Source organism: Nothobranchius furzeri, chromosome 2 (assembly GCF_043380555.1).
Source record: "Nothobranchius furzeri strain GRZ-AD chromosome 2, NfurGRZ-RIMD1, whole genome shotgun sequence".
NCBI lineage: Eukaryota > Metazoa > Chordata > Actinopteri > Cyprinodontiformes > Nothobranchiidae > Nothobranchius > Nothobranchius furzeri.
This window is the reverse complement of record NC_091742.1, coordinates 8,031,791-8,048,643: the sequence shown is the minus strand read 5'-3', so window position 1 is coordinate 8,048,643 and position 16,853 is coordinate 8,031,791. Positions and strand designations below refer to the sequence as shown.

At 40.7% G+C, this 16,853-nt stretch overlaps 1 protein-coding gene across 1 annotated transcript in view; it reads left to right on the top strand.

Annotated features, from left to right (window-relative positions):
- The window catches only part of enpp1 (ectonucleotide pyrophosphatase/phosphodiesterase 1), a 31,312-nt gene extending 16,966 nt beyond the window's left edge, over nucleotides 1–14,346 (top strand). Inside the window, exons 9-23 of the mRNA XM_015947463.3 lie at nucleotides 632–704; nucleotides 1,316–1,424; nucleotides 2,087–2,218; nucleotides 2,293–2,324; nucleotides 2,463–2,590; nucleotides 3,782–3,851; nucleotides 4,661–4,748; nucleotides 5,920–6,110; nucleotides 6,257–6,296; nucleotides 6,379–6,539; nucleotides 10,265–10,394; nucleotides 11,605–11,679; nucleotides 12,440–12,572; nucleotides 13,416–13,560; nucleotides 13,639–14,346. Of these exons, the coding sequence (XP_015802949.3) occupies nucleotides 632–704; nucleotides 1,316–1,424; nucleotides 2,087–2,218; nucleotides 2,293–2,324; nucleotides 2,463–2,590; nucleotides 3,782–3,851; nucleotides 4,661–4,748; nucleotides 5,920–6,110; nucleotides 6,257–6,296; nucleotides 6,379–6,539; nucleotides 10,265–10,394; nucleotides 11,605–11,679; nucleotides 12,440–12,572; nucleotides 13,416–13,560; nucleotides 13,639–13,788 (1,657 nt within the window). The 3' untranslated portion in view covers nucleotides 13,789–14,346. The remainder of the gene's footprint in view (nucleotides 1–631; nucleotides 705–1,315; nucleotides 1,425–2,086; nucleotides 2,219–2,292; nucleotides 2,325–2,462; nucleotides 2,591–3,781; nucleotides 3,852–4,660; nucleotides 4,749–5,919; nucleotides 6,111–6,256; nucleotides 6,297–6,378; nucleotides 6,540–10,264; nucleotides 10,395–11,604; nucleotides 11,680–12,439; nucleotides 12,573–13,415; nucleotides 13,561–13,638) is intronic.
- Nucleotides 14,347–16,853: the final 2,507 nt, after the last annotated feature.

Below are 16,853 nucleotides of genomic sequence, written 5' to 3'. Positions count from 1 at the left end.
AGAAAAAAAAGAGTCGGACAAATGGATTTGCAGCATTTTAAAGTTAAAGTCCCATCAGTCCTCACACACACTGATGTGTGTGCGAAATTTGTTCTCTGCATTTGACCCATCCCCTGGGGGAGCGGTGAGCTGCAGACAAGCCGCGCTTGGGAAACATTTGGTGGTTTAAACCCCCCAATCCAAACCTCATTGCTGAGTGTCAAGCAGGGAGGCATTGGCTCCCATTTTTTTCAAAGTCTTTGGTCTGACCCGACCAGGAATTGAACCCTGATCTCCCAGTTTCAGGGCAGACACTCTACCACTAGGCCACCGTAAGCTCTACTGTGATTTTGCAGACTTGGCCCTGCTGAGCCAGGGGTCTGTGGGTTTTTTTGGGCCCTGAGTACTGCCTGCAAAGGCATTCATAGAGACTGCTGCAAACGTATTGATTAAACGAGTAATCCAGTCATTTAATATGTAATAATTCTAGAATTACTTATCAAAAGCTTTGTTTTTTGTGCCTCCTGCTGGTGTAAATAAATCCCAACAGTCTCTTTAAAATGTGAACTCTGATTAGTTGTATTAAAACTAAAAAAAATTAAAACTGAGCCTTTTCTTTAATCCTGCTAAAATGTTCTATTTCTCGTTTCAGAGCGGATTTTTACACCTTGTATGTGGATGAACCTGACACTGCAGGACATAAATATGGTCCAGAAAGTCAGCAGGTGAGCTCCTCCACACTGGGTTTAGGCGGGTTGCTGGGTGTATAAATAAGAGGTGAGACGTGGATCACTGTAACAACGATAAATACTTACAAATACCGACCTACATTTATTTTATAACTAAAATAATAGTTCCACTTTGTGTCCCATTTGAACTGATGTTTTATTATTAGATATTTATTTGGTATTTAAAAATTCAGTAGACACCTTCATGTGGTTCTAATGTACTCTTAACAAAAACAAAACAACAACAATTTCGTAGAATAAAAATTTTACATTTAATGTTTTCATATGATTAAAATTTATTATAAAAGTTCACTTTTTACACTAATTATAAAATGCAGAATTTTTGAATTTCAGAAAGAAAACAACACATTTGTATATGTCTGCTTATGAAATATTCTAGATAAAAATGATCCGTTAATGGTTGTGTCATAAATCAAATCAGTCTCTAATCCTGGGGAAAGCAGTGATATTGTTTTCTTTCTCATGTGGTTGTAATTCCCTTCTTCTAGTTAAACACAATTTAATTTTGTCTTAGCTTATTCAAGTTGTTGGATATTGTTTTTAATGCAACAAATGATGTAAAAGTTCAACCATTTTTGCTTCTTCAGGTGATTTCAGCTTTGGAGAAGGTTGACAAGTTACTGGGGATGCTCATGAACGGCCTTAAAGAAAGACGCCTCCATCGGTGCGCCAATGTGATAATCATGTCCGATCACGGTGAGACAAGTACACGGCGCTGATGTGGTTAAAGGCAGAGCAGATTTTAGTTATTTAAATAAAATACGACCACTGTTGGGAAATAAAACTCAACTAAAATGATTTTTTTTTCTATTTGAATCTTTGCACTTCATGTTTAAGTCTCTGCAATCACAGTGCCGCTCTACAACGGAAACCAGCGTGTGGCAACAACGCTGCTTTTTTTGGCCATCGCGAGTCGACTTCAAGTATTTGATTTGGTTGAGTTGCTTCACCTGTTGTAGAGAAAACTACAGAAAAAGTAAATTGGGAAGAAAATACTTGGTGGGGTGACGCTTCTGCTGGTATCTGGGGACCACACGTTTAGCCTTGTAATTATATTGTCCCGCAAGCATCCAAGAGGAGATGTTGGTTTTAAAGCAGGAGTTGGTCTGCTGTTTGTTATAAAGCACCAGACTTGGTGAGGTTCACGTGTGTCACACCCATAACACCGCAGCTGCTGATGTTGGAGCGCAAACAACTCCTGAGAATCCTAAAGGTTCATATTTAAAGGAATTACATCAGAATGAGACAAAACACAAACAACATCTAAAACATTTGTCATTTGAAACCCATAAGAGTCCAAATATGCACATTTTAGTGCTAAAGCCCTAATGAGCTGCTCTATGTTTCCTATTCAACAGGCATGGAGGAGGCGTCCTGTGACAGGGCGACGTTTGTGACAAACTACCAACAACACACGTCTGATTTTATCATCATCCAAGGCCCGGCCGCTCGCATCAGACCCAAGCGTCTTCCTGATGATTATTTCTCCTGTGAGTGTTTGTCCATGACCTCTTTTCCTGACCCGCATCATTTTTTTGTTAAAATTTGCCCTTTTCTCCCACAGTCGACTACGAAGGCCTGGTGAAGAACTTGTCGGTATGCGAAATATTCCAAATGTGACCTTTGTATTGATAAGAAGAATGAGGGATTATCTGCTTGCGTGGCTTCATCACAAACACACCCATCCTCCCTCTGCTGTGTGTTTATTCCCCCCCTTCTGTGTGTGTTCTGAAGTGCAGGACCCCCGAGCAGCCCATGAGGCCGTACCTGAAAGAAAACCTCCCCAAAAGGATGCACTTCGCCAACAACCAACGCATCGAGAGAGGTCACCTCTACATGAAGTCAGGCTGGCAGGCGGCGCTGTGAGTGACTTACTTCTGTTTAGGAATGACTAAAATCTGCCGTTAAAGTTAATGATCTGAAACTTTCCGACAGCATTTTCCTCCAGTTAGTCTTTGGTGTCATCCAAACACGGTCACCGCTTTGGTTTCATTTGGTTTGTTCAGACTGAACTCAAACCATAGCTGCAATGTGATTTATTTTTATTTTTATTGAAGAAACTCAACTCTTCCAAAAAAAATGGTTGGTGCAATGCAATAAACCAGTACAAACCAGTAGGCTTTAAACCAGTTTCAAAAGCCCATTAGAATTAGGAAAACTTTGATTATCTCAGATCTTAACTAACCCATCAATCCATCCTCGTCCACTTATTGGGGTGACATGGGCAGCACCCTAAGCAGAAAGGCCCAGACTTCCCGTTCCCCAGCCACTTGGGCCAGCTCCTCCGGGGGAATCTCAAGGTGTTCTCTGGCCAGCTGAGAGACATAGTCCCTCCAGCGTGTCCTGAGTCTTTCTTTAGGTCTCCTTCTGGTTGGACATGCCAGGAGGCACCCTAACTTTATGCCCGAGCCACCTCAACTGGCTCCTCTCGATGTGGAGGAGCAGCGGGTCTACTCGTAGCCCCTCCCGGATGACGGAGCTTGTCTTTTCACTTCATCAATGTTATTCTTTGTATTTGAATTATTTTCTAAAAATCCTTTTAATTACCCTCTGTTTAATATATGGGAAAGGAACACAGAGGCCTGAGTTCTTATTGATTTTTAACCAACAGTGTGATAAAACTAGATTGACGGAGCACTCAGAGAGCTTTTAAATGCACCAGCTGTTCAGTAATGATGGAAACTTAAGTGCAAGGTGTCCAAAAGTTAAGAGTAATTTGGTCCAGATTGTAGAATTTGCTTGATTTTGACCCGCTAAAGTTGTGAAAGCATCAAATTTACTACTACATGAAACTTTATTTTGCAGAGTGGTTAACAATAATCATGTGTAATAAATAAAGCTTGTTGGGGAGGAGAATGAGACCTTTTATGGGTCTAAACTGCTAATTAGAAACACAACGCCGTTACCTCGGCATGCTGCAGACTTCCAAGAATCATGACTGTCTGGGTAACGGGATTATGTTCTACGTTCCTGTTTGAATACGATCGAAACACAGCTTGAACGTGTTTTCTCATTTGGTCAGAGATGCTTTTCTTTTTATTTGTCTTGAGCAGAAACCAACAGGAAGTGAAGTACTGTACTGGCGGTTTCCACGGTTCCGATAACGTCTTCGACAACATGCAGGTCAGAGGAAGGAAGGATGTGTGTGTCCGCTGTTATTAGAAATATTGTTAACACTTCCTTTTGCAGTTCCCTAATTTCTAAGTACTTACATAGGATCTACATAGTAAGTTAAAGTGTATTACTCTGTAATTATAGTGCATAATTAAAGACGTGCAATTATTGAGTAATGCAGTCTTAAACAAGAGTGATTAATAAAAATTAAACATGGTAATAACTGTTTAAGTTCTTAGAATAAAACAAAACACTTTAACTTACTATGGAATTACCGTGTAAGTACTTAGTAATTAGGGGACTGTAAAAGAGAGTGTTACCAAAATAATTAATCAGTTTCCTCCAATGTGGTGTTTTCAAAACACTCACTAAATAATTAGCTTTGTTTTTGTTTTGTTTTTGCATGAATCTGACCACATTTGAGGAAATTTCTGGAGAAAATATTTAGAAAAACATCTAAATTTAAATTTAGAGGCACAAAAACTTTGTGACTTCTTGTCATGGGATGTTTTCCTCCTCACATGAACCTAAAGCCACCGTCATCTGAGTCTTTAGCATAAGTGTGTAACTCTGCAGACCGTTTACTCACCCATCTGACTTTAGGGTGAAGCAAAAGGCTGTTGAGTAAACAGTTTGCTCATCTGAAAACGTCCTCGCCGCAGAGTCATCGGTCTGGAGAAAAATATGTCAGAGTTCAGGTCAAATATTTACACATGGCCTAAATATGTGATGTTGTCCATATGAAGGTTTCCAGTTGATGTATTCTATCCTTTAAAACTGCTGAAAGGAGGTTAATACATGTTTTATTTTACTTTCAGGCGATTTTCATCGGCTACGGTCCAGCGTTTAAAACCAACACAGTCGTAGCTCCTTTTGAGAATATAGAAATCTATAATCTCATGTGTGGTAAGTGCTCTTTTTCCTGCTTTTAATTGTCTGGTAGTTGATTTTTGACTGGATGTTTTGGGAAAAACACAGTTGGGTTGGCATGGATTTTATTTTAAAGTTAGTTAAGTTTTGTATTTCCAGCTCTACTTCCTGTTTTATTTTGTAAAACCTGTTAGTCACGCACTCACTTGTTCAGGTTTGATTTGTATTCTTTAGATTTATTTGTCCTGTCATTTTGAGTCAAATCCTCGTCTTCCTGCTACTGCGGTGACCTTACACTGGTTTTAACTCTATAAGATTTCACGTTTTTTCCACCTGCTTACTTCCTGGTCCTATAACGGGGGACCATCTTGTCCGGAAATCAGGATGTCTTTACAGACGGATGCGAGAAAAAAAACGTATTGATCCAAGAAAACACAAGTCAAGAACAGTCGCTCACTTTTTATCCTAACCACCTCGTACTCACTGGGGTCACTGGGATCTGGTCTCTAAGAGAGATGGGGATGTTCTGGACCAATCTCTAGTCCATCAAAGGGACACGGAGACACATGACCAGCCACGCGCACACAACTAGGAACAATTTAGAGAGACAAGTCAACCTAGCGTGCATGTTTTTGGTCTGTGTGTGAAAACCAGAGTAGCTGGGGAAAACTCCATGCAAAAGGCTGCAGCTGGGATTTGAACCTGTGACCTTATTGCTACCAATTGTTCCACCATGCCGGCTGAATTTGGTGATCTTCACAACTAAACTAGAATCATCAGATCAGACGAGTTCATCGGTAAAGATCTTAAGATTTGTGTGCGAAGGTTAGTTGGTCTGATTGGTGGAAGATGACACAAATCTTTGTGGTTGAGCTTGTTTGGTGTTTTTGTGATTTCCTGCTGACGGTTTAGTAAATTTTCCTACAAAACAACGAAACCTTTGCTTCCTTAGGTTCATCTTGCTCTTGTAGGGTATCTTTTGCCTTTAGAACCTCTTCATATCAAAGATCCGACGAGGCGTTTGAAATGTTCCTCACAGGGTTTGTTTTACCATCGAGTCATCAACAAGATGTTTTCATCCACGCTGTTGCTGACTGTACTTTAGCTCTTTGTCCCCTAATCTCAGACAAACGGGTGATATTCTGGTTCGTACAGGTCAGGCGAGCTATTTTATAAGCAGTTTTACCTTTTCTTCATGTTCCACCAGATCTTCTGGAAATTAGCCCCGCTTCAAACAACGGGACCCATGGCAGTCTGAACCATCTCCTGAAGGATCCTTACTACAAACCGGTGCACCGAGCGCCGCTGTCCCTCGACACCCCCTGTGAGACCTCTGACCCCAACCCCGCACCGACATCCCTCCTGCAGTGCCGCTGTGCATCTCAGACCGTCGAAATGGTTCGTCTCAAACACGTTCTTCTGATTCTTTGATCAACTTTATTGTATTCAAAGTTTTTATTTGTCATGTGCAGGTGATTGTTTAAATTCCCATAATCAAGGGTTTGGTTCATTATCTGATAACAAATATGTATAAAAATTTTCAGGAGAAACAAATGAACACCGTTCTACTTGCTATTAATGATGGTGAGTAAAGTTTTTGTTTATTTATGCATTAAAGATGCTTTTTGTGTGTTTTTCTGAGCAGTGATGCACATTTTCTCTCCAGAAACCAAAGCTTCCTTGCGCCGCCTCCACCACCCTTTCGGCACTCCTCAAATCATCCAGCCAGACGCCAGCTTTTGTCTTCTGTACCAATCAGATTACCTCACCGGATACAGCCGAGACATCATCATGCCGCTCTGGGTGTCGTACGTCATCCAGCCTCTGGTGAGAATGCTCTGGTATTTCTAAACTTAGCCGATCAGCCGAGGATGTCCCTGCTGTCTTTCTCCTGCGGTCGTGGTTTGGCAGCACGCTGGAGGAGGTTGTTCATCCCATCTCCAAACAGCTGGGACTCATCTTTTCTGCTGATGCTGGCTCAAAGCAGACTTGTCGTTCTAACTGTGTGGTTCAGATTTCTTGTAAATCACAACCTCAGGCGGAGTAACGCTCTCCCGAGAGAGTCTACACTCTTACATTATACTGTAGTGATGGAGCAAGTGCAGTGTAGTACCCTGATACAGACTTGTGATGTTCCATTGTTTTCTGTTCATAATAATCTGAGTTCACATCTAAATTTTCAAATCTGAAAACTGATATTTTAACCCTCTGGAGGCAGGCGTTGCAGATTTGCAATGTTAAAACCTACCTACCTGGTTACTCCACATACGTACCGTAAATCCTCTAATATTAGCCTGTATTTAATTAACCGCCGAGTATCATATTCTGGCCGGTGTCGGAGTCGGCGGAGGTGAATAATGGCCGTTTTTTTATTGTGGCTGGGTGGAATGTGGTAACAAGCAAGTACGGGGGGGGGGGGGGGGGGGGTCATCCGTCTCACTTTTGATTGGCCAGTGATAGACCGCGAGGGTAACTTTAACCGTGCGGAGACGAAGAGGAGGCAAAAATTTGATATCAAGTTCAAAGAGAACGTGCTGATTATGCTGCAGAACACTCTGGGGAGCAGTAGCAGGGGTTGTATGAACTAGTCACTAGTCGACTTCACCGTTCTATAGTGACTTGTTATGCCTGTCATCGACTAGTCGCTGTCACGTGATAATGACCAGCAAGATGCAGTCCTCGGAAAAGACAGCAGCCTGCTGTCAGCAGGTGACAAGCTCCTGCGCATCGGGAGGCAACGCGCTGTGCCAGAGCGTCGGTACTGACACCCGCCGTAAAACGGACATTTAACCAAATTGTGACGTTTACCCTCTTGCAATTTAACCTTCCCCTAACCCCCATCCTAACCTTCACCAGCGTGCGCATGCAAAGCTCTGATTGTTGACGTGCTCCAGACATCTGCGTCCTGAGCACGGCCACAGTAACATTATCAAATCAGGTGTCGCCACCTCAAAAACTAATTCAACACGCGATCGTTCATCTCGGCTCATTTCCTTTGATGTTTTCTGTCTTTTATTCTTTTATTTGTGCCTGATGCGTTTCACTGCTGTGGAGCGGGGCGCATCACCTGTTTTGTCCTCGGTGACGCACCTCACTGATGCGGCCGGCGAGCAGCACGCACTCCACTGTTTTTGTGGTTGGTAGATCTTTTAGAACTGCAGTTCAAAGGTAACTCATAAGGTGAATATATATGAACCCAGGTAGCAGTTTTTCTTTAGGATTGAGAGGAGATGCAGGAAGATAATAAACAGGCAGGACAGAAAACTAGTCAAATAAAAACAAGTTAGTTTTTGTACCTGGTGGTTGCAACAAACAGACACCATTGAAGGTAATCAGAAGTGAGGAACAGAAAATGAAATCATTATTTTAATGTTTTCTGTCTTTTATTTGCGCCTGATGCGTTTCGCTGTGAAGCGGGGTGCATCACCTTGTCATCCGGTGACGCACCGATCACTGATGCGGCCGCCAAGCAGGGAGCACTCCGCTGTTTTTGCGGTCGGTAGATCTGCGTCCTGAGCACGGCCACAGTAACATTATCAAATCAGGTGTCGCCACCTCAAAAACTAATTTAACACGCGATTGTTCATGTCGGCTCATTTCCTTTAATGTTTTCTGTCTTTTATTTGCGCCTGATGCGTTTCGCTGCTGTGGAGCGGGGCGCATCAGCTGTTTTGTCCTCCAGTGACGCACCTAACTGATGCGGCCGGCGAGCACTCCGCTGTTTTTGCGGTCGGTAGATCTTTTAGAACTGCAGTTCAAAGGTAACTCATAAGGTGAATATATATATGAACCCAGGTAGCAGTTTTTCTTTAGGATTGAGAGGAGATGCAGGAAGATAATAAACAGGCAGGACAGAAAAATAGTCAAATAAAAACAAGTTAGTTTTTGTACCTGGTGGTTGCAACAAACAGTCACCATTGAAGGTTATCAGAAGTGAGGAACAGAAAATGGAATAATTATTTTAATGTTTAGAGCAGCAGGATCTCCGAGAGGCTGCAGGCGCATCAGTGAGTTTGCGGCCGCTGCGCAGGGGGAGGGGGGAGAGGGCAGAAGCAGAAACTACCGTTGTTAAAAGGAATGTGTTTAACTTTGAAAATGTGGGCGCAGTTTTAATTGTCAAAAACTCCAGCGAACCATTAGTTCATTTTGCTCAAATAGAAATTGAGGCCTGCCTCTAATTCTGGCCCTCCTTCCAATAAAGGCCCGGAGCTTGATGAGCTTGAGTCAAATACAGGCCCGGGCCTGTATTAGAGGATTTACGGTATTTCATGAGCATTTTTTAACGCAGAAGTTCCCCTGAAGGACTTAGTTGTTCGTCCTTTTATCAGAACTTATTTTGAGCCTGAGAGGGTTAAATCAAAGTGTGGATATTAACCTTTATTTACATGCCTGCCTGAGGAAGAGCTGCAGCACAGCAGAGAGGGATATGAATCAATTTTCTTGGGGTTTACAAGTTATTTCACTAAAACGTAGTTGTTGATAAGTTTATTTATCTATAATTGTGAAAGGATTTCCACTTAAATGGAAGGGTTTCTCTTGTTTTGGTTAATTTTATGCATTTATTTACATTTAGTTTTGAGCTGTTTTATTGATCCTGTTTGATCAAGGGTGATCAACAGTATTTCTCATAGGATAAAACCTAAATCCGTCATTTTATTCATTTAAATGTTTTCTTTATTTCAGTTTTTTTAACAGAATCACTGCATTCACTCACAATTTAAACCAATTATCTGAAATGTAAAGCATATTTTCTTTTTTCTTACAAAGAAACATGAATGTAATAAACAATAGTAAAATATTAACTATTTAGTACATCACGTGTTTTTGTCATTACCACTGTATTATGTTATATTTAATACATCTGTTTTGGGGTTAGGGCCTCCATCTCTTTAACAAGATTAGTACATTCCTGAAACACCTGCTTATCCACTCAAATATGTGTTTTCTGCCTTCTGGTGGAAAATCAAAGTATCACAGTTGGCGAGTTATTGTTTTATCATTATGAAATTCCAAAGTTATTACATCACAAATCGCATCTTTAATTTTGTGATTATTATGTTGGATAATTTTCACTCTGATTTCATGATTCACGCTTTAAAAAGTGCAAGTATATTTTTACTGCTTCTTGAGTGTGTGTGTGTGTGTGTGTGTGTGTGTGTGTGTGTGTGTGTGTGTGTGTGTGTGTGTGTGTGTGTGTGTGTGTGTGTGTGTGTGTGTGTGTGTGTGTGTGTGTGTGTGTGTGTGTGTGTGTGTGTGTGTGTGTGTGTGTGATGCTCAAGTTGTTCTCACTGTCTGAAAGAAAATGCATAAATGTTTTAGAAACCATGGTATGAACGTTCGGAGGAATTTTTTAGGGGGTCTGTTTTTGTTTACTAGACCACAGCCACATTTTTGTTCCTATTTCACGCAAAGTTCTCTGAATTTACGGCTCATTGTGAACAAAAATAAGCGACTTTTCTGTTGCGAGTGAGGAGAAAATGAGAAGTTCTGTAAACCGAACGAGTGCACAAAGCCAAGTCATGAGTCCAACACTGACTAATCTGCTCTCTCAGGTCCATGTCAGAGCGCCGAGTCCAGAGGAGTGTGTTCGTGCTGACGTTCGTGTCCCGCCCTCAGCCGGTCAGCTGTGTTCTCGCTTCAAAAACCACCCCAGACTGACCTTTGGCCTTCTGCACCCTCCCTGTGAGTGTGTGTAACTATACGTGTGCATTACAGAGAGTGTGATGAAATCCTGTTTAAGTTTGGGGAGATTGAGTTTTGGCTCCAGGTAGCTTCAGCTAAAGAAATAGTTAAGTCATGAACCTTTAATCATCCTTTTTCCTGGGTTTGAACCACTGACTGTAAAAAAAAATACTATACAAACCCCAGAAGCCAGTTGGTTCTGATCATCTTGGCCGTGTCCAGTGGTGCCCCCAAGGGGGGGCCAGGGGTGTTGGCCACCCCACTTGATTTTTTTCTAAAATGTTTGTGTTTCTTAAATTTGATGTGTGTTGGATGCATAATGTTTTTTGTTTGTGTTTTTATAATGAAAATTAATTAAAGGAGCATTTATTGCATCAATACAGGCTAAACATTTCCAGATATACACAAGGATCAATTTAGTGTGCCACCCCAAATTTTTCTCTGGCCCCATGGCCACCTTTATGAAACTTTTCTGGGGGCGCCACTGGCCATGTTACACATCTTGTCACGGCCAGAGAGTCTAAAAATCAGAATAAATGTGGAGCTGAGAGCGGAACTATGAGGTTCTGACTCCACCTGTGTTCCCAGCTACAAGCTAACCGAAGCTAACGGAGGTTTGTTTATTTCTGCTGTGAAGTTGGCATTTTTAACATGGGAGTCGATGGTAACTTGCTCCTTTCTGGTGCCAGCCCCTAGTGGTTGAGGGAGGAACTGCAATTTCTGGGAGCCTGGGGTTCCCTCTTGGTTTGATCTGACCAAACATATAAAACAGTCTTTGCTCCTGGTCTCTAAACAGAAGGACCTTATAAGTCAGATAATCTTTGCACTAAAACACACTTGGAAAATCCTCCTAAAAAATACATTGAACCTTTCAAAGCAGCTGTTAATGTTTCAGCTTTTAACCTTCAAAGTAAGAGCCTCAGAGATTTGTAACTACGGCTTTTGCTGGTTTAAAGGAGCAAACTGACATTTTCCACTTTCAGGGATAATGTATGATTTTTTTGAAACGCATAAAAGTGAGCCTTATGAAATACATAGATTGTTTTTCTAAGCTTTTTTGTAAAATCACAAAATTATGCAATAAATGAAAAATAAGTAATGAAACCCCTAAAAGATTTATTTTACCACCTTCAAAACTAACTCTTTATTTGTACTTTTACTAAATGGAGGGATTATTTCAGGCTGGTGTTAAATCCTGATTTCTCTACAGATCTGAACAGCAGCGCTCCAGAGACGGACTCCCTCATCAACAGCAACATGGTGCCGATGTTCCCAGCCTTTAAAAGTGAGTCAGCTATTTGTCTTTTTATTATCCCTGGCAAACTCGCATGTGTTAACATGAGATGATCGAGTTTTAAAGATTCCAGGTAGTTCAGCTGAAGCCTGCAGGGAGACTTTAGATCATGACTGACGCAGGTTCAACTCCCGGCTTGCAGTTAGGACTTTTTTTTTTAATTTAATTTCTAAATAAGGAAATCAGTTTTGTAATTTTTGGAATTTCCTGCATTTTCAGACCCCTGGCATTTCAGTCTTTCTGTTACTTTAAGCCCTGGATGCTTATGAAGCTGATTATTTAAGAGCAGAGTGTAATTAAGATGCTTCTTTAATTTAACTCCTCCTGTAAAACACAATTAAAGGTTTTCAGTCACCTCATCGTCCTTCTGCAGAAATCATAATTAAATGTTTTAGCTTTAGTTACAGACTGAAATGTTCAGTATAATAGTTAATGCTTTGTTGTCTTTTTAATTAAAAACATTTTAACAATAATATGACAGTGATCCAGAAAGAATGGCCTTTACAGTTTAATTATGCAACAACATTGAATTTATAAAACTGCAAAAAATAAAATCATGACTACAATCCTGAAATACGACTGATATAAAACAAAACTTTAGTCCTTTTTATTTTTTAAGACTGAATAATAGTCATTGAGTGGATGAATGCTGCCCCCTGGTGGCTGATTACTGTAGGTGCAGGGGTCTGAAGAAAAAGTAGAGGGATTGTTGTTTTTTCTGGACTAATGGAAACTTTTTGTGTTTTCTCAGATGTTTGGACCTATTTCCATAATTCTTTGCTCGTGAAATATTCACAAATCCTAAATGGGATTAATATCATCAGTGGGCCGATTTTTGATACAAATTTTGACGGGCACGCTGATAAATTTAACAAAATTTTAGGGTAAGTATGAAATAATCTTTGCTGCTGTTTTTTTTGTCACTGGAGAGCAGTAAATATTTTGTTTGTGCATTTTTATTGTATCAATATTTATTGATACTGACACTAGTTTTGAAGAGATGTGAAATCTGCTGCTGATCAGAATCAGTTGAGCTGAAACTCAAAAAATCAGATTATTTTCCTCCAAAATTTGAGCACATCACTACCTAAAAGAAAATTTAAAAATAATACCTTTCCCCATCTGTGAACTCGTTGCAAATTTCTAATTAATTCTAGCAAAACAGGTCTTTTATTTTATTTCCAAGGTGAGAAATTTATTGAATTTCTTGAATCGGCCCTAATCTCAAGACGAGCAAAGAAAATGCAGACATGTCCTCATCAGGCAGTTACCATGGTGATCTAATGGGTTCGCTTTTCAAAAACAACAAAACAAGCATTTTGCATCTTTTTTTTTATCTTTTTTCATACAAACATCGTCCGCTTCCTACCATCTGGATCTAGGGGGACTTGCTGCAATATGAAAGTATTTGTTTTTATCTGAGGTTAAAGAGCTGCAGGTCGAGTTTGGGAGTTTTGATGTCGTCTAATGAGTAAGGAGTCTGTGTTTGAGCAATAATCAGATACAAGGAAGAAAATGATCAGCTGAAATCCAAAAAAAAAAAAACAAGAAATCGCTGGAGAGTCTCATCACAACCTCTATGAAAGATGACTAGATCATGTAGCATCTTTTAAAAGAAGAAAGAAATCAAAGTTGGCTTCAAACTTTTGCTCAAAATAAAATAAATCATGCGTAAATATTCATATTTAGGCTAATCTCATTTCTGCTGTAAACCTGGTTCCTTTCAGGAATGAAGCGGATGTCCCGACACATTTCTTTCTGATCCTGACCTCCTGCCGCAACTCCACCTTTAGTCCTGTGGAGTGTAAAGGTCCACTCCAGGTGTCGGCCTACATCCTGCCTCACAGACCGGACTACTCAGAGGTCTGCACGGTGAGTACCACCTCAGCTAAAACCTCCAGCAGACGTTCTCTCCCAGCTTATCTTGTCCCTGTTCCTGCTTCTCCTCAGGAGGGGTCAGATTACTCGTTTGTGGAGAAGTGGATGAGTTTCCACACGGCTCGAGTCCGGGACATCGAGCTCCTAACTGGGCTCAGCTTCTACCACGACAGGTTATCGGTGGAAGAGACGCTTCAGCTAAAGACATTTCTGCACACCTAGGACCATTTCTGAAAGCACGGACAAATTCCTTGTTTAAAATCGATTTTTCATCATCAGAAAGCTTTAAGACAGTTTGTCACTGAGAAAAATCTTCTGTTTCCAGTTCAAACTAAACATCCATCCATTGGTTTTAGATTTATTTGGTCAGAATTGCAAAAACATTATTTATATTGTGCAAAATCTGTGAACAGGTTTTTAAAACTGACTCATCTAATTTTTTGAAGGATCTCTAATAATTTTCTCAGAAACAAGTGGGAAATAAAAGAAAAGGGAAAGTATTTATTGATTAAACAGAAAATTTTTTACTACAGACTGATTTTATTGGATTGGACACATCAAGGACACCAAAGAAGTAAAAACGTTTCCTTCAGCTGAAGAAAAAACAATCCAAGTTTAATTCCTGCCAAATGTTTTTTATGTTTTTCCACGTATTTTGTAGCTTTTTTCATTTTTAAAGTGAATATGCAGTTTTTAGTTTGTGTATGTGTGTACAGTATGATGTTACCTTTATGTTCAGTGTGAAAATAAAAACACAGGTGGTTTTGTTTCTCTTTTAAATTTCATCTAGAAATCATTCATTCTGATATATTGGGGACAATATTCTGCACTTATGTCATTAAGTGTTGCATCTAAAAGGAGAAAGAAGACCGGCTCTGTCGGGCTTTGGAGCCACTGGAGGGGATTCATTTAGTTGCAGTTACAAGTTTGAGCCACTAGGTAGCAAATTACACAAAGGCATCTATAACTTGGGATCTTTTTTGGCTTGTTTACAATGTTTCTGATATTCAGTTTTAATTTATGCTAAAACATCGGATAAATTAAAAATAGAAATAAAGTGATATGACCTGGGGGGATTAGACATTTCCTCTACAATGAGGAACCTTAAGTGAGTGTTGTATATTTTATTCATTAAGAATAAAAACAACTGAGGACATCCTTAAAATGCTTAATTCTAATAATTTTTTTAAAAGTCACTTGCAGTCATTTTAGTAGTAGTCTTTGGTAAAAAAAATTTCAAAATGGAAGAAATTTAAAAGTGATGTTTTATTTTGAAGAAATTAACAGGAAGTGCTAATCAGTTATGTCTGATTAGCTTTATGTAGACGCTGTAGTAACAGCTTTTATCCGCTACTGGGCGGGACAATTGTCGAAAACCAAATACCATTTTTTCTAGCAAAGTAAAAAGCCTGTCAAAATTCTCCCTTCTCTCCTGTGCCCTCTGCTGCTCTGCCTCCCTCTGCAGCCTCATGTCCTCCCTGATCAGCTCCAGAAGCTGGTTATTCCTTTTGTGTTTTCGCAGAAAAAACTAAACTTAAAATATGAGATGTTATTGTGCCTCCATGCCACAGCCGCCGAATACTTTGCTCCAGTGAACATGTGGTCCATCCCCGCCCTAAGCTTAATAAAGTCCGTGGTTTTCTCTTTTGTCCCTAAAATACAAACTTCTATTAAAATCGGGGGAAAACGTAGCGGGGGAAGTACGACACCGAGCGGCCGAACATACGAGCCGAGACCGCAATACAAGCACTTTTACTGTAACATTTCAAACTAAAATAACGTTCATGTATCACAAAAAGCCCTTAACCAAACAGTTTTCAAGTTTGTACTGACATTTATATGCGCAATCCTCTCCGACAGCTCCCGCTTCACTGTCCGCCATTGTTTTTAAAAGTTCTGCCGTCTGGCCTGCAAGTCATCTTGGGAAATGTAAACCATTGAAGGATACACCGGACCCATCCTTCATACAGGCGAAAAGAAGGCCGCATTTGAAGGAGTCTTCGAATTGGGACAGGCCTAGTCGCGGCGCTGTGACGTAACCGGCCGACGAATCCGGCCGATGAAGGATGCAGACCCTGAATTGAGACACAGCCTGAATCTCAGCCAAAGTTCCGAGCTTATGACTCATCTCGACGATTATATGAGTTTGTGCATTCACAGCGCGACGTAATCCATCCCTGAGCTCCGGGATTGAGCCAATATTCCACGGCGGCTCATTAATTTTCCGGTAAACCAAGTAACCGCTAAGGCCAAACAGCAGGAAACCTGACACCAACACCACAAATATCCAGACGTCTTCAGAATCCTCTACAGACAGTTGAGAGAGGCAACTCAGGTTCGACCATTTCCAGGAGTCCATGATATACCCAGCTGGCTCTGTCCCAGAGGGGCAACCGGGAGCCCCTTCTCCCGTTCTCATCGTTGAAAAAATGTTGTCAATCGCGTTGAGAGACCAACTGACCAGATCCATTTTTAATCATTTCCAGTTTTCAGAAAAAAATACAGAAGCGCCGTGCACCCAAAGACAGACAACGAGCCTTGGGATAAGATACGGAGGAGAGGAGGAAAAAAGCGTCTGTACTCTCCAAGAGCCGGAAGAATCACGATAAATTAGGTTCTTTTCAAATGTCTTTTTCAAAACAACGTGTTCGTTTTTCATCCCACTGTCAGAACTGCAGGTGTGTACGAACACAGACGGACCTGGAGGTGTTTCTCTTCTATGTTTAAACAAATTATTTCTGCATTTTCTCCACACTTTCTCAAAGGGAAGCTTTCTAACGAGACTCAAAGGTTGAACAAAACCAAACAGCAGATTGCGACGATGCATGCGCGTGTGAATGTGTGACGGAAGGAAGCAGAAGTCTGCACGTTTTCTTTAGTCTGTACAGTCTGCCACTTCCTCAGGGTGATCACTCTCTTGAGGTAACATTGTGCATTTTGCTGATCTGCAAACCTAAACTATGCAGTGGCCTGATTCTAGTGAAACCAGCTTTGCATCTCTATACTTTTTGATATGATCACAAACATAAGTGCAGTTCAAATCTACATCCATTCTTCTTTTATTCAATCTCAGAAAGATGTTGTGTGTTTTCCCGCGCTGGTGAATGAATTTCTTGCATACAAGCTGCTGTAATTTGCCATCATGTTGTTTCCATAAAGAAAGGTGTTTCATCTCCTCCTCCAGGCCTCCTCCTGCATGAAAAAAGGAGAGGCAGTGGGTTTTCATGTGAATTTTCCTCATGGGGGTCAGTCGAGTTCTAAGTGCATGTAGGAACACACTCACGTCT